General features: G+C 43.4%; 1 protein-coding gene across 1 annotated transcript in view; it reads left to right on the top strand.

Moving 5' to 3' along the window:
* Window positions 1-20,052, top strand: part of trabd2a (TraB domain containing 2A) — a 30,863-nt gene extending 10,811 nt beyond the window's left edge. Inside the window, exons 3-7 of the mRNA XM_089020329.1 lie at window positions 5,673-5,819; window positions 6,219-6,393; window positions 15,556-15,646; window positions 16,795-17,067; window positions 18,946-20,052. Of these exons, the coding sequence (XP_088876455.1) occupies window positions 5,673-5,819; window positions 6,219-6,393; window positions 15,556-15,646; window positions 16,795-17,067; window positions 18,946-19,129 (870 nt within the window). The 3' untranslated portion in view covers window positions 19,130-20,052. The remainder of the gene's footprint in view (window positions 1-5,672; window positions 5,820-6,218; window positions 6,394-15,555; window positions 15,647-16,794; window positions 17,068-18,945) is intronic.
* Window positions 20,053-21,071: the final 1,019 nt, after the last annotated feature.

The following is a 21,071-nucleotide window of genomic DNA, read 5'->3' as shown; positions in this document are numbered from 1 at the left end:
ACGCTCTGCCTTTGAACTTGTTGACTGGTTCTTTTTCAGGGGGAAATGGAGTTGTGGCTGCTGACTGTAGTTGTGAGACCTGAATATGACTTCACGTATAAGGCGCACCTGTGTACAAGGCGTATGGTTTTCTTTTGAAGAAAATGTAGGCCTTTGGATGCGCCTTATAGTCTTAAAATAGAGTAAAAAATAAAATCATTATTCAGACGACTATTTCGTCTTGCCGTTGTGACGCGAACCGGCACGGGAATTATACACATCGTAGAATAAATCAACGTCGTTGGTTTAGCGGCAGCCGCTTCTACGAACGGCGATGACAGGTGCCAAGGTTATGTGGGATTTTGGCATTGGCAGGGTGAAACGATAATCCCAATATACGGGACCTCGGCGCTATATCAGGAGACCACAGTGTGAGCCCAGTCGTAACTATTAGTGTCCCTGTCATTAACTCGTCCGTCCTCCGTTGTTTAGTCTGAGACGTCACTCAACATTTTTAGTATCTGCCACCAACAATTAAAAAAAGAAAAAGAAATGTTCTATATTGCAAAGATGTTGGAAACTTTCAGCTTTTTTGAGGGGGGGGGGGGGTGCAAGTGAGGGACAATTGTGTTGAAGGCCTTGTTCGGAGGGGGATTGGCATTTTAGACACACATACGTTTCTGTTTCAATGGTTTTGTGAGGTCCTGATAACTCCAGATAAGGAGTGAGGACCACCGTTGCAAATAAGTTTAGAGACAAACTAGTGTTCCATTTGAACACTAAATGTCACCCCATTTCCCACTTCAACAAAGAAATAAAAAGTGGACTTGAAACTGAAATAACAGCAGGAGTGAGGTTTCTCAATGGGTACATTCAAAGTCCTCACCCCTGTAGTGAATTTGGTTAAAATATTGTTTTACTTTTTGTGGTATGAACTTTTTCCTCTCCTTAAATACGCACACACACACACACACACACACACACACACACACACACACACACACACACACACACACACAGATACATCCATCATGGCGGCGCAAGTAAGCTTTGCCTTATTGCGCTAAAACGTCAGCTTTTAAACACTCAGCCGTACATAAACATACACACTTGTCTGTTTAACTTTGCTATATGGTTTCCACACTAGATCCAATATCCTTTCTAATCTTGCCCCCCCCCAAACCTCCACCACCCCCGATGGAGCACGTTTTCCCTCTCCTCTTTCCATCCATCTCACCCCCTTCCTTCCCTCCCTCCCTCCCTCCCTCCCCCGCTTTGATCCTCAACATCCCCTCTATCAGCCGAGCTCTCTTAAAGACGTGACCCTCGCATTCCTGGGGTCACTAATGACCCCCCCCCCCCCCCCCCGTGGCGTGCTGGCGTGTGCGTAAATGTGTGTACACCTGTGTGAGATTAGCTATTTGCTTCGAGTGTACATGTCGTACACTCGCGCCGATGTTACGTTTGTCTTTTTAAACGTTTCAATATTGCGGATGATTGGTTGACCCCCGCGGAGCCAAAGATGGACGCTTGTTTTTTTTTAACTCCTCCCAAGGAAAATCTTGCTTTAGTGACTCTTAATTATAAAATAAGATCTGATCATCTTTATTAGTTCATCTCACAATGCACATAGACGAACAACCAGTCCCAATCATCTAACTACACACCGAAATAAGTGTGACGCTAACCTAATGCCAATGCATGCTAATTGCTTTCATAGCCAGATATAAAATTTGGATCTTAATGAAGTCATTCACTACCAGACGTGCAAAAATGTGTCCACTCCAGAAAAATTAACTTCATACAGTTAACATCCGACTTACGACCAACTCGACTTAACGGCCACCTGCACTTACGACCACAACCTCCAGATCCTATTTTTAAAGTTTTAATTGTATTACAACAGCCTCTGAGTCTCTATTCAACATTTTGAATGGATTTTGACTTACGACCAATTTGACTTACGACCGTTTGGTCGAAACGGAACTTGGTCGTAAGTCGGATGTTACCTGTATAAGGCAAACCACATCATAAGGCACTATAGTAGAGGCTGGGGTTAGCCACTAATTCATCTGTATGAGGGGAAATGGAGTCAGTGGTTGCTGACAGTAGTTGCGAGACCTGTTGTGGCTCACTATGACTTCACATGTAAGGCGCAGGGTCATCTTTTGAAACAACTCAAGACTTTTGGATGCGCCTTATACACCGCAAAATACGCTCCGCAAGTTATAACAACAACACAAGAATGGGTCCGTCCCGGAGTGGTGACACCCCCCCCCCACCCCCCCGCCTGTCAAATGTAACCATCCGCATCAATAAACATCAGTCTGCTTTGCTTCCAATGAACGGGAACATTTTAGCCACTGTTCAAAAGTGACCCCGGGGCCCTGAGTCAAATATACAAAGAGTCCAGTCGTCCTTTTTACCGTCTCTTTCCACCCCCTTCTTCTTCCAAAACGTCCAATTCTCTCTCATTCTCGCTGTATGCGTAAATCCCTCACCCTGTAAAAACATTCTCGCAGGGTGCATTTACCTTGGTGCCCTGACGCAGCCAAAATATTTAGGCTGTCACAGGGAATCAGACTCAAGCCAAAATGGCTTGGAGGTCCGTATGTGGGTGTGCGTGTATATGTGTGTGTCTGTTTGTATGACTAGTCTTTTGAGGACCGCTAACATTTTATACCATACGTAGTGAGGACATTTGTGACAAGTGAGGACCTTTTGGCCGGTCCTCACAAGTTTTTCATTCTCAAGGCTTCTAGAGGGTCTATATTTGCATCTGTTAAAGTTTCAGAAAGGTCTTTACAAATTCATCCAAAATGATTTTTTGGGTGTGTATTTTCATTTCACTTGGATACACATTTTTTATTCACTGTGTGTGTTTATGTGTGTGTGTGTGTGTGTGTGTGTGTGTGTGTGTGTGTGTGTGTGTGTGTGTGTGTGTGTGGTAAATGAGAAGAAAAAGTTCATATCACAAAAAGTAAAACTATATTTTAACCACATTCACTACAGGAGTGAGGACTTTGAATGTACCCATTCAGAAACCTCAGTCCTGCTGTTATTTCAGTTTCAAGTCCACTTTTTTTTTTGCTTTGTTTTGAAAGAAGTTGAAGTGGGAAATGGGGTGACATTTAGTCTTCAAATATAACACTAGTTCTCTAAATTCATCAGCAACGGTGGTCCTCACTTCAAACCTTTGAAACAGGAATGTGTGTGTGTGTGTGTGTGTGTGTGTGTGTGTGTGTGTGTGTGTGTGTGTGTGTGTGTGTGTGTGTGTGTGTGTGTGTGTGTGTTTGCGTGTGTCTGTGTGTGTGTGTTCGTGTGTGTACGTGTTAGTGCATGGTGTCGGTTAAAAAAGAAAAACGGCGAGTGAATGTTGGTGCTGGATGGCCGTTAGCTTCCCTTGCCATCGTCAACCCGTCAGAGAAACGGCGATAAATGAGGATTTGAAGCTCACGGCGGACCGCACATTTCAGCCACAGTGTCATGGCTGTGGAAATTGCATGACATAAAGATGATTAATAAACTTTTGCGGAAGGGAAAAATATAGCCTGGGGCACTTTTTGATGATATTGACATGACAGCGAGTTTGTAAATATGAGAACATACTAGGAGGGAAGCATAGGCAAAAGTAACTAGCCAAATGCAATCTTTATATTGCGCCTTGTAATCTGATAACGCAGTAAAACGCCCACTGTAGTAATCGCCGTTTGTACTAATCACCTGTACTTACGACCACGACCTCCAGACCATATTTTTAAAATCTTAATTCTACACCTGGCACCGCAACGCGCTAGCAGGCCGGCAACGCGTACGACAATTTTGGCCAGACAGCCAGCATCTCACTCTCACACAGCAATCGACCGCGTGATGGCACCAGAGGGGGAGTTTGCCACTCATTTAGCCTCTGAGTTTCTATTCAACATTTTGAATAGATTTCGACTTAAGACCATTTTGACTTACGACCGTTTGGTCGGAACAGAACTTGGTTGTAAGTCGGTTGTTACCTGTATTTATCTATGTTTATTTGTTTTCCCAGATGCATTTATGTATTTTTTTATTTATCAATGTATTTATTTATCTGTTAATTTATTTATTTCCATGTTTAATTAATTAATTAATTATTTGGTTATTTGTGTATTTATTGATTTCTTTACCTATTTACTTTTTCAACCACCAAACAATCCAAATCTCTCCACGTGGGAATCCGAGTGTGATAATGTTTGCGGTGCATTGCACAAACCCAACCCTGTTCCATCGAAACAAGTGGAGTTTTGGGGTGGGGGGCGGGGGGGCATTTCCATGACAATGGACAATTATTGACTTTCATTGGCTCCGTTAGCTTTGATATCAGCAAGGGGTGTGTCTGTGTGTGGATGCCGAAGAGGACGAGGGGCGGGGGGGCAATCGCGGATGAGAAGAAGGAACGGTGGGGGGGGACCTAATGAAAGGAGCCAGAGTGGGAAAGTGCACCCACTGACCCAAAGTGCACCAAAACAAGAAGAATCACCAGCGGCAGAAACAAAGACGTCATTGCTTGGCCTTTTCTTACCGATTCTGTATCCGTCTTCACTTTCATGTTTGTTTGCTCCCCCCTGCGCCCTGCATCTCGGTTCTTCTTTCTTTTTAGGCTGCCATCGTTTTTATCCAGCCAAAATTGAGCCTACCCCTCACTCCCCACCCCTCCTGTTGACCCCCTCTTGCCCCCCCCCCCTTCACCCACTGCCGTAATTTAAGGGGCTGAAAGGGACGGCGAGTGGAAACGCTGCAGATGAGGGCCTTCCTTCGCGGACGGTGGCACAGATGTGAGGGTGTTATTGTGAAAAGTCGGAGGGTGGGGGTGGGGGGGGGGGGGCGATAGGCTAATTTGCGTGGCCCGAAAACGGGGTAACCCTTTTCATATGCAGAGCTCGGCTTTGATGCGCGGCCGATGAAAGCCGCGGACGGCGCAAAGGAGACGAGAGGACAGAGTGATGGAGGGGTTCTTTGTCCCTTGACAAGAAGGCATCTGCTCCGCGCTACCCTCCTCGACGCCGCTAGACCGAGCCCCCCACCCCCACAATGGGGCGGCCGAGAGGGAAAAGTGTCATCGGAGGACCTCGGGGGCCGTAACTTGAACAAAACAGTGCGCTGAATTGCAGAAGCATTCCTTCATAGCGTGGACACGTCGTATTAAGGGCAGCGGTCACTACAGTTGACGGCTGATCAGGGGAAATTAGGGGGTGAGGCGGGGCGCACACCCGCCGACCTCCAATGTTTGTGGTTTTTATATGCGTTTCCCCGCAGCGCCGATCAGAGGCGAGGGGCTCGCTAGGGTCCTCTCACCAAGCACTGACCAATTTCACGCTCACACAAAAGCTTGAAAAGCAGCAATCGAGTGCGAAGGCACTCACTGGACAACCCCACCCCCCACACACCCCCTGTCATCCTAAGAGGCTGGGATGTAAATCTTCGGTGCGGATCACCGCATCAAGATACCTTCTCATTCCTGGGTAGCGTTCTCCGGATTTGGTTGACCGCCCTCTATCAAGAGCCGCTTATAAAGTCTCTGTTACGTTCTGTCTGGATCTCACCGAATATCAACTTTGGGGGTTTGTTTACCATGACCGATCTCTCGGTGTAACCGCATAATCATGATCTCAATCCAATAAAACGACAGTCCAGATAAAATATTGTTCTTCTTCTCATTCCAGGTGATCTTTGCCCTCAACCAGACGTTATTACAGCAGGAGTCTTTAAGGGCCGGTAGTCTTCAGGTCCCTTACACGACAGAAGACCTCATCCGACACTACAACTGCGGGGACCTCAACTCCATCATCTTCAACCGTGACACCTCGCAGGTGACTCTTCTTTGTTAACGATGAGGTCATCCAATTCTTTTTGAGGTGTCGAAGCCGAGCAAGATATTTGGTTTCAGATTCAGGATCACCGCTCAGATACGATCTCGCTAATAGGCTAAGAGTCATTTTGACCCTTTCACCCCATGGAGTGTTGCAATGACACGGCCCTTGACATCTGCGAGTAACCTTTAACCCCTTTTGCCCGACCTTTCCATCCCACCAAACCTCCACCATTGTCCATCCCTACCCCAACTCCTTCCGAAGCTGCCTTTCAAAAGGATTTTCAGAGCCTCATCATTTGGGCCCGTTTCGTCATCTTTAATAATGGTTTATTGGCAACATCTGGTGCAATGCGATTCGTTGTCAAAATCGTCTTCAATCAAAATTTGTCAACGGCAGGTTCCAAACTTCAATAATGTGACGCTACCGCCCAGCGAGCAGGTGACCGCCCAGGAAATAGACCGCTACTTCAGGCAGGAACTCATCTACAAGCGCAACGAGCGGATGGGCAAAAGGGTGAAGGCCCTCCTGGAAGAGCACACGGACAAGATCTTCTTCTTTGCCTTTGGAGCAGGTTGGTGTCATTTGCATGATTTAATCAACCATGAACCGGTTCCGGATTTAGGATCAAACCAAAAATGTCAAATAGCCTCAACTCGTTACAATATGGCGTCGACTTGGCTTCTGTATTTTTGATAAAGAGAGAAGCTGCAACTCAATTCAAAGTCTATTTGCCTTTTCTTTCAACCTGAAAAGCCACGAAATCCCCCCCACCATCCCTGTAACTGTGCTCAGTGGCCGTTTGAAGTCTTTTCCAACGCTCCAGAAATGCCACTTTGGATACTTTAAATTACGGCGTAACTACACGACAAGCTGTTAAGTCTGATAAGAGACAAGATGTGAGACAGGATGGAGAAAGACAGAAGATAAAAGCCCAAAGTTTGTGCTTACGCCCGTGCTTCTTGATTGGCTGATGTGTATCTAAACTAGACAGCCTTTGTCCTGTTAGCAGACTCGTTGATTTTGGTTGCCAAAGTATTGATCCCGCCTAGTAAAGTGGTAGGGTTGTAATCATTTACTTAAGCCAGGTCTTTATGGACCACTTTCATGTCAAGATGTACTGTTTTGAGATATTTTCTTTATATTATTTTTTCCTAAAGTTTGATCGCTAAAAGGACTGGATTTTTTTTTTTTTGTGATCTTCTTCTTCTTCTTTTCCTTTCGGCTTTTCCCATCAAGGGGTTGCCACAGCAAATCAGTGTGATGGCATTTAAAAAAAATCCACCTGCTGAAAATGTTGACATGTAATTTAAATTGAGTGTGCAAGAGATCCTCCAAAATTGTCAGATAATATTTGCTTTCACAAAAATTCACCGCAATGTAGGACAATATATACACTCTAAAATGAATGGAAAAAAACGCTATAATAATTAAAGTAAAAAAAAAATCAGAAATGGCTTATATGAAAGGCAAAGCCCTCTAGATTATGCTGATTCTACCAAAACCAAGTTTTGTATCATTCATTGAGTTTTATCATTTTGCTTGGACCAAAGTCTTGTCGCATACAAAATAATGTCGAAATTATTCATATATTTCATTTTGAATACACAAATATGCTACAATAACGTCAGAACATAAAGTAATGATGCCTTAGAAAAAGAATTAATATCTTGTGTATATATATATATATGGGTTATGGTCATCAAGTGCAGTAATTATTATGCTTTTTTTTTTGTTTTTTTTTGGGGGGAGGGGGCGGAGCAAAGTCTGTTTAAATGTCTCCCGAATTCATCAATCACTGTGGCGTCGCGTAACAAGTCAGCATTGAAAAAGGGCAGCATTCACAGTCAAACGACGCATGCAGAAAAAAAAACAACATCACATGTGTAAAAGTCATGTTTATTCTAACATGAAATGAAAATGTGCCCGGACATTTTTTCACTCCAAAGCCAATTAGAAAGTCGCCAGGCAACGGATGGAACGTTTCAACTTGTCGCTCGTTGCAAAAGTGGCGTATTGAGAGGATCAGCCATCCATTTTTGCTGTCACTTTTTCCTCTCCTCGTGACATGGTCCAAAGTTTCACACTCGGTCATTCCGACGTGGAGAAAAGTGCCTTTCAAACTGAGTCCAAGCGTAAGAAAGAGAGAGGCCTGCACAGGCTGCTGACAGGAAACAGCTGAGCTAAAGCAGACGCCAGCGCCAACACACAAACGAGACCTCATTTCACGACGAGTCCCCAAGGATGCACCTTTACAAGCGCTTGGCCCCAACGTGTGTGTGTGTGTGTGTGTGTGTGTGCGTGTGCGTGTGTGTGTGTGTGTGTGTGTGTGTGCGCGTGTGTGTGAGAGAGAGCTGGTGAGTGAAAGTGATACGACCAATCAACCCAGAAGCACTAGTTTTAGACAAATGGAGGGCAGCTTGGGTCAATGTGGGCAAGGAACTGGATGGTGGATATTAGTGGTGCGCACACACACACACACACACACACGTATGCACACGCATGTTGCTATGCAAGCACATTCATGCACCTAAGCAACTAGGATAAAATGTGTCCTTAATTATAGCTGGACGGGGTCAGAGGACACACGCACACACACACACACACACACACGCACACACACACACACACACACACACACACGCACACACACACACACACACACACACACACACACACACACACACACACACACACACACACACACACACACACACATTCCCGTTTCAATGGTTTTGTGTAACTCCAGATAAGTTGCTGATAACCTGCTGATTAGTTTAGAGAAGAACTAATGTTAGATTTGAAGACTAAATGTCACCCCATTTCCCACTTCAACTTCTTTAAAAATAAAGAAATAAAAATTGGACTTGAAACTGAAATAACAGCAGGAGTGAGGACTCTCAATGGGTACATTCAAAGTCCTCACCCTTGTCGTGAATTTGGTTAAAATATTTTACTTTACACACAGTGAGTAAAAAGTGTGTGTATCCAAGTAAAATGAAAATACACACCAAAAAATCATTTTGGGTGAATTTGTGTGGACCTTTCTGAAACAGATGCATATATAGACCCTCTAGAAACCTCTAGAATGAAAAACTTGTGAGGTCCGGCCAAAAAATGTCCTCACAACATATGGTATAAAATGTTAGTGGTCCTCACAAGACTAGTCATACAAACACACACACACACAACACCAATGCTCGTTATGGCGGCATGCTTAACGTCCTTGTTAGGTCTTGTCAGTTATCAGTGACCACGTCACCGACCACCGCAGTTATTGAAGTTGGGGTTATTGTGGAAAATTGCTTCCATTTTGGGGGGGGGGGGGGGGGGATTCACACCCACCACAAAGAAATATTGTTTAACTCATTTGCTGCCATTCCCGAATTTATTCGGGTTTTCCTTTTTCGGTCGTGCGTGATTTCACACAGAACGTTCCCCTTTGGCCGGTCGGCGTGAAAATCAAGAAAAACGCAGAGCTTTATTTCTTTATTTCTTTTTCTTTCTTGAAACTGCGTCTCATAAACAGCTAGTTTACAAGCGTTTGGGGCAGACACCGACATGATTACAAACATGTCACGGAGGACCATTAAAATCCAGACTTGACCTACCACATACTTGGCTCGGACCTGGGGGGTGTTTGGGACTAAATGCAGCGCAAACATATGTAGTTCAACACCCAGAATACGATTTGAACCACATTTGTACTTCATTTGTCCAGTCATTCGGACCGATCCAGAGAAAGCGCTAGCAAACATTGCCGCCTTTTTCCTCACTGTGTGGCCGTTTGAAATTATTTTGACGCCGGGTCACGAAAAGCTTTTGCACCTAGCGCCAGTTGACATGGTCATTTAGACCTCGACCTTTCCGAAGTCGTTTTCAGAGAGAACAGATCCTCAAAACTTGTATACAGTGATCCCTCGCTATTTCGCGGTTCACTTATCGCGGCTTCAGTGCATTGCGGATTTTTTTTCAGGGGAAAACAAAGCAGAATAAAATCAAACACACTGGCTTTGACAGCGTACTGAGCTGTTCTCTATTCTCAATTAAAAAAAAGAAAGAGAGTGCCAACAACTACCGCTAAAAATGTTCTTCTCTCAGCGAAAGACTCCTTCAGTAGAAAAATACACTATAGCGCAGCAGAGTCAGGACGAATAGGGGCAGCAGCAAAATATTGTTTTACAACACCGTTCTTTAAACCAGAGGTCCTTAACCACCGGGCCGCGGACCGGTACCGGTCCGTGGGTCATTAAGTACCGGGCCGCGCAGAAAGAATACATAATTTACATAATTTCCATTTTATTTATTATCTGAGTCCGAACTATGTTTTATTTTGAAAAATGACAAATTACCAGATTACATCCGTCTTTGATTTACTCTTGACGCATGTCAAAACGCTTGTCTCGGTCACGTAGGTATCATTTTATTTTGTTGTATTTATCCGCCGGTCCGTGAAAATATTGTCTGACATTAAAGCGGTCCGTGGCGCAAAAAAAGGTTTAAAAAAAATTAAAAAACCAGCCTGGGCAATTTCACACTGATCATAAGAAAGATTCTGATTCTACTGACGGTTGCCCGTCAACTCTCGACGTCAACTCATGACATGGCTTTGGGCGAAACGAGGCTGCCTCGGTCCGCCACAAAGCGTCGAGTGGCCCCTTTGCGCTAAAATAACACCAATCCATTTAGTTTGGCTCCATTCGCGCCTTGGATCGGGCTCTACGACGGCTTTACGTCAACCTTCTTCTCTTCCACCGTACTCTTAAGTGGATGACTGAGTCATGTGTAGTTTTAAGAGAGTACAATTTCCTGTTATTATTTTAACACGAAAGACACGACCGTTGGATTTGGATTCGTTACGACAGACTTACACGAGACGTTTGACACGTTGTTTTTATTGACGACGATAACTTTGTTGGTTTTGATTAGCATCCCTACGCAATAATGGGATTTATAGCACGAAAAGATGATTTTTCTCAACCGGCATTCTCCGCGGAGTGGTAAAATGAGCGTTTTTATCTGGATCAATGGCGGCGGAGGAGGAATGATGACCGCGCGATGAAAATCAAGTTATCTGAGTCAATCTGCAGCGTCAAAAATCAGTTTACGGTGTGTACTTTAGTACCTGGTACATTGCCAGAGAAGAGTTTCCATAAATGGCTGGCAGTGATTTTGAGCATATATCGCATGAACTTAGACAAAACTAAATCCAAAATTTGAGAAGACGCCCCTACACCCCACGCCGCAACACTTAGCAGCAAAGAATATTTGGTTTGTCAGGATGGCGATGAGATTAACATTAAGAGACTCTTAAAGGATCTGCAGCACAAAAGTTAGGAAAGTCTTACAGTACTTGAAATAATATTTGACCGCCTACAGTTTGCGCCGTAATTTAATTGTGGTTGAGACCACTTAACATGAGCCACTCCGTTCATCTGCGAAGCCTTTCCCACGTGTCATCCAATCCGTTTCATTATGCCGGCGGTCGCTGTCGCCAACTTTTGGAAGAAAGTATCTCAACCACTGCTAAGATTTCATATGAAGTTGAGAAAATGGTGGTTAATGTCTCTTTAGACCGAGGTAATCTTTTAAGCTATCCGTTCTCCGTCATTCAAGCTGAACCGGGTCAGTCATGTTATGAGAAGTGACTTCTAAGCGCTGCTTAAGAGTTGTAACGCCAAGAAATGGACAACCGATGCCTTTTAACTCTTTTGGGCTTCAGCGATTGCTACAGTGGACAGCTTATTGTGTTATCAGGTTAACATGATGAAAGACTTACCCGTCCATCCATCCATCCACACACCCACACTAACCCAACTATCCATCCATCCATCTTTCAATGCATCTTCCATCTTTCCATCCATCAATCATTCAATGCATCCATCTTTCAATCCATCCATCCTTCAATCTGTCCATCCACCCCTACCCATCCATTCATTTTTCAATCCATCCATCCCAACACCCACCCACCCATCCATCCATCCATCTTTCAATCAATCCATCTACCCCAACCCATCCATCCATCCATCCATCCATCCATCTTTAAGACCATCTATCTTTCCATCCATCCATCCATCCATCCATCCATCCATCCATCCACCCTAACGCATCTATCCATGTTTCAATCCATCTTTCTATCCAACCATCCATTCACCCACCCACCCTAATTCATCCATCCATCCATCCATCCATCCATCCACCCTCACAAGGGGTCAACCACCAGGCCTCCTTAAGACTTCGCCTTAGGTCAATAAATTCGCATACGCTCATCGCCGACTCCGTCAATGTACCCGACGTAGCGTTTTAGCTGAGAGCGAAGGAACTCGCCACATGGGAGTTTTCGGTCCCGCTGTTGCTCTTTATCTCAGACATCTTTGCTTCTCAAAAGATGGCGGCCACGACATACAGTCAACTTATTGTACACTGTTAGGCGTTCTTGGCCCGTTTCAGCAATGTGAAATGTATGAAATGGGGCTTATATAAATAAGCCTTGGAAATAAACGTCAGACTTCAGCCAGTGCGGAGCACAGCAGTTCGAGATTCATATTTTTAGATTTGGCTTCAAAAGTAGCAGAAAGGAACGATGGAGCAGGTTCCTCCTTATACTTGAATTGGACTCTCAAAAGAAAACAAAGACCGCTGAAATAAATATGCTCGTAATTCTGACTGTCCAAAATGTCGTCTTTTAACGACGATGTCAACGAGAAACATCCCAGGGGGCAAAAAGAGATCTTTGCAGTTACAAATGAGTCCGGCGCAGTCGTAAGTCAAAGTTTGGAAACGTTTACAATCACGAGAAAGAGAACGAACTTTCATCACAGGTCACTTGTCCTTGTTTGAAACTTACACCAGAGGCCATACGTCATACTTGGGGGGCCTTCTTTTTAGGGGATTTGGATTTCAGGGAGATCCATCATGTGGAATCAAAGACTTCACATTTTTTGGGGAGGTGTTTTACTGCACCGTAGGGCTCCTCGTTTCACTTGTCTCGTGAGGGGGTGAAGAATGTTCTCGGTCATGCTGCGCTTGAACATTCTCGGACGACAAACGGAAAGTCAGAAAGGAGTTTTGCTGGTTTCCAACGTCATCTTCATTGTTTAGTGCGAGGGGGGTCAACACTCCCGTTATAAATTAGTCTTCTTTTTAATGTGAGCACACGTGGGAGGTGATTGTTTTCCAAGACACTTTTCAAGTTCAGGTACCTTTTGGTGGTCTGCTCAAAATGGCCGACAAGTGGCACTCACTCTTTTATTGATTAAAAAAGAAAGAAAACAAGGAGAAAGTTCTTTCAAGTGTCAAATTGTGCTTTTTATTCACCTCATAGTTTGCTCAAGTATGAGGTGGAAATATTCAATTGGGTTTTTGGCTATTTTCTTTTTTTTTTGTGTGTGCAACCTTTTATTTTATTTTCTTATATTTTAGTTTGTTATTTTGTTTTGTTTCGTTTCGGGTTTGGTTTGGTTTTATTTTATCTGATTTTATTTGATTTTATCTGATTTTATTTGATTGTATTGTTTTATTAGGGGTTTTTGTCATAATAATAATAATAATAATAATAATAATAATACATTTCATTTCATCAGAAAGAAAGTTAATTCCTAAATGATACGGGCCTAGAGTTATATGACCATGAAGTAAGGGCAGCTGTCATAACTACAATGCAATACATTTATATTGGTTTATATCGCCCTTTAACAACAGCTGAAGCTGGAAGAAAGCGCAACATTGAAAAAAATGGGAAATACTGCCCCCTTGTGGAAGGGGAAAAATTGCCAGAAGTCTAGCCAGCGCTTTATCGGCAACAAGCATGAAAAAACAAAATCTGAACAAATTGAAGAATGGCACTCGACGTCATATTTTCAATTCCCGAATAAATTCTTGAATGGCAGTGAATGAGTTAAAATTATTGATTTATTTATTTATGTTTAAGACTCCATTTTCCTGACATTGAGGCCTCGTAAGGTGCCGGAATTGATGGTCGCATTCAAAGAATTAGCATCCGCTGACATTTGTGTGTGTGTTCGTCTGTTTGTGTGTGTCTGTGCATGAATGTGTGTGTGTGCGTATCCCTTTGAAGATTGGAATTCCGCCCACCCTTCCCAAAGGCCGACATTGTGCCGAACAGCTCCATTTGTCCCACCTTTAATCCCCCCCCCACACACACACACACCACCCTTTGCCTTGACGTAAACGCACATAAATCACATTGAGATGTTTCTAAACGCCGGCTAGCTGGAGAACTTCAATGCCCCCCCTGCCCCCCCCCCCTCCCCACTCCGTCTCGCTTCGCATTCCAACTTGCAAAGAACGTCAAACGGGGCTACCGGAGAGTCCATTAACGCCGCTCAAAGAACGCAGTGTGAAACTTGCACTAGATGTTGCCCACATCACATCATTAAGATCAACAGTAGGGACATAGGGATATATATATATATTATATATAGGGCCGAAACTACCGATAAGACCTTAGTTCGCTGAAGAAGCATCTTGGATAAGAAGCGAAACGTCCGACACCTTCAAAGAAGTACAGATGACGGCTGAAGAAAGCTTTTCATCGATTAAGATCAAAGTTGGTGAATAGGGAAAAAACGATTTGAGAGATGGACGATGGTATCATGGTACCGGCGGCGCATGTTGTGCCCGGCCAATTTCCGATAATAGTCGCGGGCCAGATTGAAGTGGCGGGTGTGATTGTTCGCGCGACTCCCCCGATGCCACGGTTGAGCGGGTCCAATCAATAGCTCCAGGCTCTCCACTTTGGAGACCTCTTGACACGGCAACCTGAAGCCTCAATGGTCCCACTTCACCTCGCGGAGAACGGGTCAGCGAAAGACAAACGGGGGTACGAACAAGACAATCTGTCACACCGTCAAACGGTCCTTCCACATTCCCAAAAATACGCATGTTCACCAGACTAATTTGTCCTTTTGGTGTGATCAAATGTTTTTAGAACATTTTGTTCAAAGTCAGCTTTATTGTCAAATATGCTAATATGCATGACATACAGCACAGATGAAATTAATGTCCTCTCGGACCCAGCGTGCAAGCTACTTATAATGTGGCTAAAAAAGACAGACAATTGACAAAGGACAATACATGTCACGTATGTAAAGTGAGGTAGTGTCGTATATAAAGTGACGTAGTGTAGCAATGTAAAAATAAACAAAAAAAGGTTGAAGTGAGGTCTTGCAGGAAAAAAAACACGAAAAAAATAGAGTTCAGGATGATAGTACAGTGTGTGGCGTGTGCTCAGAGTTCGGTGAGTGTGGCAGTGGGAAGGGGCAGGGTGGGCAGGGCTGGGAGGGAGTTGAGTCTCCTAACTGCCCGGTGACTGTTTCCTTAATTTTTTTCTCCTGGATTTACCGTATTTTCCGCACTATAAGGCGCACCAAAAAGCCTTCATTTGTTTTCAAAAGCTGACCATGCACCTTATAATGCAGTGCATCTTATATATGGAAAAATGTACAAATATGTCATTCATCGAAGGTGCACCTTATAATACAGTGCATCTTATATATGGAAAAATTTACAAATAAATGTCATTGAAGTTGCACCTTATTTATGGAAACATTTACAAATAAGTCATCCGTCGCAGGTGCGCCTTATAATACGGTGCACCTAATATATGGAAACATTTCCAAATATGCCATTCAATGAAGGTGCGCCTCATAGTCTGAAAAATGAATGCAAGTGTCATCGAAAGTGAAGAACGTGGGTGTTCCTCTTTTGACCGCAGGTCACTTCCTGGGTAACAATACAGTCATTGATGTGCTTCGTCGTCAAGGATACGAAGTGGAGCACACCCTGGCCGGCCAGCCCATAAACAGGTAGTGATTGTCGTACTCATTTCCCATCTGCTTTATGTACGCACTCACTCGCGGGTTCCTGTCGGGTAGTATTTTGTCTTACGCTTTCTGCGGACTGACCTCCCAATTGGAATCATTTTCCAAATTCATGTGACTTCATAACTGCTGTTTGCTCAATTCCAGATGTTATGGAATTCTTCAAAATAGTCCGAAAAACAGCCGCGGGCCGCTAGCCGCTCATTCCGAGTCATTTCTTCCAGAACGCACTTCCTGCATATGGGCTGAAAATATGACCAGCAGTGTCATGGCTTTGCTTAGCGCAAATGAATCATGGATTTCCAAATAAGTTTGATGTTTCTTTATAAATACTCATAAAGTTTGTGGCGCATTAAGTCATTCACTGCCAGACGACGTGCAAAAATGAGTCAACTCCAGTGCCAGGGTTTTTGTTATTTTCACTCAAATTGCAGGATCCACGCAATAGCTTTCTATCTGTGTATTTAATAGTGACATTTAGTGTATTCGCTAAATAACCATCTCGCTAGCTTGCTATTAGCTATAGAGCTATCTAGGTGGCTAACTATCTAGCGAGCTATCTGTTGGCTATCTACTAGCTATATATCTATTAGCTGGCTAGCTAGCTTTCTATTTACTTCCGGGTTGAGTGAACGCTGGCGCGTGTGGCTGCCGCTGCTCACCTACAAAAAAACTGATCCTGTGACTCTAAAGTGAGTTTTGAAAGGCGCTTAGAAAAACCAAGAATTCGGGAGTGGCGCCCCATGTCACACTCGACAAAGCCAAATGCGCCGATTTGTCATTTTCAAGGCCCACGTGCAGGCCTGATGTCAATATTGCGTTCCAACGAAGCAAATCCAGCTCAAGCAGAAAGTTCTTGGGTGTCTATGGGCCGGTTGTTAAAAACAGACTATTTATAAGCCCTCCTGTTTCCACCTCATAGCCTAAAACAGCACTGTGGCTACCTCGACCACCTAAGGAGTGTTGTGGTAAGGCCTGGCTGAGCAGAGCGTCCCGCTTTGATCTTTAGGCATGTTGGTGTTAGCATAGTATGGACAGCGCTATCACGGAGAATATCTTATGAAAGGACAGAGGAAAGATGTTTTCGAAAAAGGTCAACCATATCTTAGCATATCTGTGTTCCAACCATCAAGGAGATCGTCGTCCACGTCAGATTTCACCGAGCCGGAAGATCGGCATGGCGAGTCTTTTTTCCTGGAGCCTTTTCTGCACGAACTTCAAGAACGGGAAGAGGATCAGAGGAGGTTCCTGGAGGACCAACGCTTGACCCACATGCTATTGCCTTCGGATAGCCTGGAACTGCTGGAGAAAGCGGAGAAGAAGATGCTGAAGAAAAGAAGGAGGAACAAGCAGAAGAAGCAGAGGCACAGGCATTTCAACGACCTCTGGGTGCGCATAGAAGAGAGGTAAGATGACAATTTTCACAATAAAGTTATTCATAATCATTTCATTCATAAGTTCCTTTCAAAACTCTCAAGGTCACTTTACAGTCACAGGATCAGTTTTTCTGTGGGTGAAGCGCCAGCGTTCACTCAACCCGGAATAACTCAAATAGATAGAAAGTTAGCTAGCTAGCTAATAGATAATTAATAGCTAGCTACCTAGCTAGCTTATAGATAGCGTATAGATTGCAAATATATAGCTAGCTAGATAGCCAGCTAGAGAATAGATAATTAATAGCTAGCTAGCTATCTTTTAGATGGCAAATAGATAGCTAGCTAAATAGCCAGCTAGCTAGATAGGCGTAATTAGCGCATATATTTGACCTGATATTGAATCGCATGTAAACACACCCTGTTCACGCTCCGGGCCCTGTCTATGTGCACCCTGGAATTCAATTCAGGGTGACCCTCCCTACCGATCCAGGTCCATGAAACACCCCCCCCCCCCCCTCGGAGGGTTAATCGCGGTCGTCAAGGAAATGAGTGATCTGGGAGAGTCAACGAAGAAAAGCTCCCAACCACGTCGAATAGAAGTCACACTTCCTGTTTTGACACCGCGGGCTCAAAACAGGCAACATATCATATCGCCGTCACACTCTCGCTAAGCAAATGACAAATGAGTCCTGACTAATTCCTGGTGGGTATAGGTGACTTGAAGGTGCAAATAGCTGCCTGGGAATCCCTGGGAAGATTCCGGTTTTGCTCATTTTGTAGCTCGAGGCAGGGACGAAGCAGACAACATAACAAGCTCACCTTTCAGATGAAAAACGAGACCACCTCGCAGGTGTGGTCCTCACGTATTTTTTTTTTCCACGAGTGGTTGGCTGTTAAGTCAATTTGCTGACATCCTAGCCAGCCGTTTGTCGAGATGATGATGTTGGCGGTGGGAGAAGAAATTTGACTTGCGTTTGTTTCGTGATACAGTGATACCTTGGCTTATGAACGCTTTGGCTCACAAACTTTTTGCCTTACGAACGTTAAATTCGCGAGAATATAATCTTGGCATACGATCGTTCGCGAACGAGCCCGTTCTCCTAAAAAGGAAATGTCAGCCGACTTTTTTTGTCCTCTATTCCCCGCCCACAGCCTTCGGTTAAAAACCGCACGTGATTGGTGAAGAACTGCAAATGAAATAGATAGGCAGACGACAGAGAGTGAGAAAATGGATAGAAAACAGAGTCAAATTTGGAGTCGTTTCAACTTTATCGATAGTTCAAAGGCAGAGTGTAGACTGCAAGGTTAAAATATCGCATCAATCAGGCTCCACAAATAACTCGCAAGGGAACCAGCTATTAATGAAGTTTATGGTGTGTCTGCCTGCATCTGTTGCTCTTGCAATATCACTACTTCTAAAATGTACAACCCAGAGCTCCTTGAGACTCCACTCCATTCCATCAAGCCATCAACGACCACCATAAAGGTCAATAAACCGACTTTATTATACAGTACAGTTTATTTCTTTAATTACAATACCATAGCACGTTTATTATACCTAAAATAAGGTATATTATGTGTAGTTTTAAGGCTTATTGAGTTGAAAATGATGTTTTACGGGGACCTGGAAACGGATTATTCTCATTTTAATGGTTTCCTATGGGAAATTAATTTTTGGAAGACACACTTTTCGCCTGACACACAATTTCTGGGATCCAATTAAGTTCGTAAGCCAAGGTATCCCTGTATTAACCGATTTGCTGGCATTCCTGAATGTATTTGTGAATTTAAAATCAATCACAGGATAAGAGCATCAAAGTTTTGTCCTGAGACCTTGTCAAGATCCTCGTTTTGGAGTTTCAACTGAAACCCCCTGATGTGTTTCTTGTCCTTTTGTTGCTTCCGCAGCGCCGCCGCCCAGTCGCCGCCACTGCCCGGTTACGACACAACCAAGCCCTTCGCTCCAGACTTGAACCACTACGACGACGACAACGTGCCGTCCGCCTCGCCTCCGTGTTCGTGCTCGGTCCTCCTGCTGTGCGCATCCCTCGCGCTCAGCCATCGCATGTGGTACCACGTCGCGCTAGCGTAGCATTTGTTGCACTTCCGGGTTGGCACGCGGGAGGTCGGGGGGGTCTTACGGGGTTCCTTTGGCGAAGGTAAGTTGATGATGTCATCAAAGCGTAGATCGGCAAGGCAAATTCAACTAATTTCATGAGAAAAAAAATAATAAAAGATGCTAAATTAGCTTCGTTCTTTGAATGACGTCACAAATAGGAACTTCACTTCCTGAAACTCTCCAGAAAAAGCCTTTTCGGGATTTTAATATATTCTTCCATTCTAGAAGAATCAGAATATGTTACAAAAAGGCCAATGTCAGGGGAAATATGTATATGTTGTCTAATATGATAGCTGTATTTTAGAATTATTAAAAAATGAACCACCGGAAATGGATTTTGTCGCTCACTGAAGAGCAATTTTTTTCACATGAGGATATGAATGGACTTTGAGTTATGTGTGTTAAACGTTTTATTGGGTTTATGTTTAATTTATTTAACAATCTTAGTTTTGCTTTTAAGATGAGTGGCAGATTTCAAGTGTTATATTTTTTTTGTTTCGGATTTGGTCTTACTGGAACTTTTTTTTTGCCATCATAACTTCTCAAAAGCTCAAAAGCATGTCTGCTCCTTAATTTTCATATACATATATATTTTTTTGTGTGTATGTATCCTAAACAAAGATGCTTACCCCACGATAACTTCCCCCAAAATCAAACCCGAGAGCCCTAGAATGATGTAAACCACTTTTATTGCAATATCGTAACTACCCCCCCCACAGTCTTTGTTTTTTTTTTTTGTAAGAAAGAAAAATAATGACATTTTGTAAGAAACATTTTTCAGTTTTTTCCGTAGTCAGGGACAATGTCATGACAAAATGCATTTCGCTTCCAGCAAAAGATGCTTGTAATAGCGTTATCACCACCAGAAAAAAATAAAATATTTATCTAGATCCACATTGAATTTTGCACATTGGTCTTAATTTATCTTAAATGTATTTATTTAAAATAAGATGCTTATATGCTTTTCATATATAAAGTAAAAATTATATATTTATAAAATAAAAAATATGTTAAAAATTAAGTTATTAAGTATATATATATATACTTAATTTTTAGTTTATTATATTATATTATATTATATTATTATTAAAAGATTTTTTGAATACGAAATTCTTTCCTTAGCTTGGGGATTTGTAATATTTCTTTTCTTGTGTCTCCCTAAGTTTTGAACTCTGCAAGAGTGAGGCACTCCTGAAACTTTGAGTTTGTGCTACACCACCCCCCCCCCCCCTTCAGACGATACGACTTTCCGAACACCACAGCTTCAGAAAGGTCAACAAATACAAAGATAAGAAAGTCTTGCGTGAATGAATCCAATCCGTTTTCCCTCTACAATTTTTTGGCTTACCTTTGACTCTGTCTCAACAAGAAAGTCTGACACAACAGTCAACACAGTGCCTGAAGCTGGAAATAAACCCAAGGAGATCTCCTCTGTAAATATACCAGCGACTCAGTCGGCAGCAGCGGCAGCAGCAGCGCTTATTACACGGCTAACATCTCAGCTAACATGCTGCAGCGACTGATGATGTACTGATAATAAGCCCCGCTTTCGACACACACTGAGCACAGCTCGGCTTTAGAAAATAAACCCCGAGTTGTTTCAACACCACGCTTGGCTTTGACCTTCTGAACGCAAAGGCTCTTTACAGCACTGGACAAAATCAGATGTTCAAGCAGATCAGTCCTAATTGGAGGGTTGGGATTAATAACAGGAAGTCATCAAAGTTGTTGAAACACAGGAACACCCGGCCGCTATATTTCCAAATCCGTCATCTTATAAATGAAGCCATTCATTTCTGTTGAACAAGGGCGACAAAGAAGACGCGATATTTTGCCAAACGCAAGCCACAATCATTAAGATTCCACCCCAAAAGGAACCATTTGAACGTGTCCGATTGGATGCCATGTCTTGCTT

Source organism: Hippocampus bargibanti, linkage group LG18 (genome assembly GCF_051943395.1).
Source record: "Hippocampus bargibanti isolate YZ-2025 linkage group LG18, ASM5194339v1, whole genome shotgun sequence".
Classification (NCBI taxonomy): Eukaryota; Metazoa; Chordata; class Actinopteri; order Syngnathiformes; family Syngnathidae; genus Hippocampus; species Hippocampus bargibanti.
The sequence above is the reverse complement of the archived record's forward strand: the minus strand, read 5'-3'. Positions and strand labels throughout refer to the sequence as shown.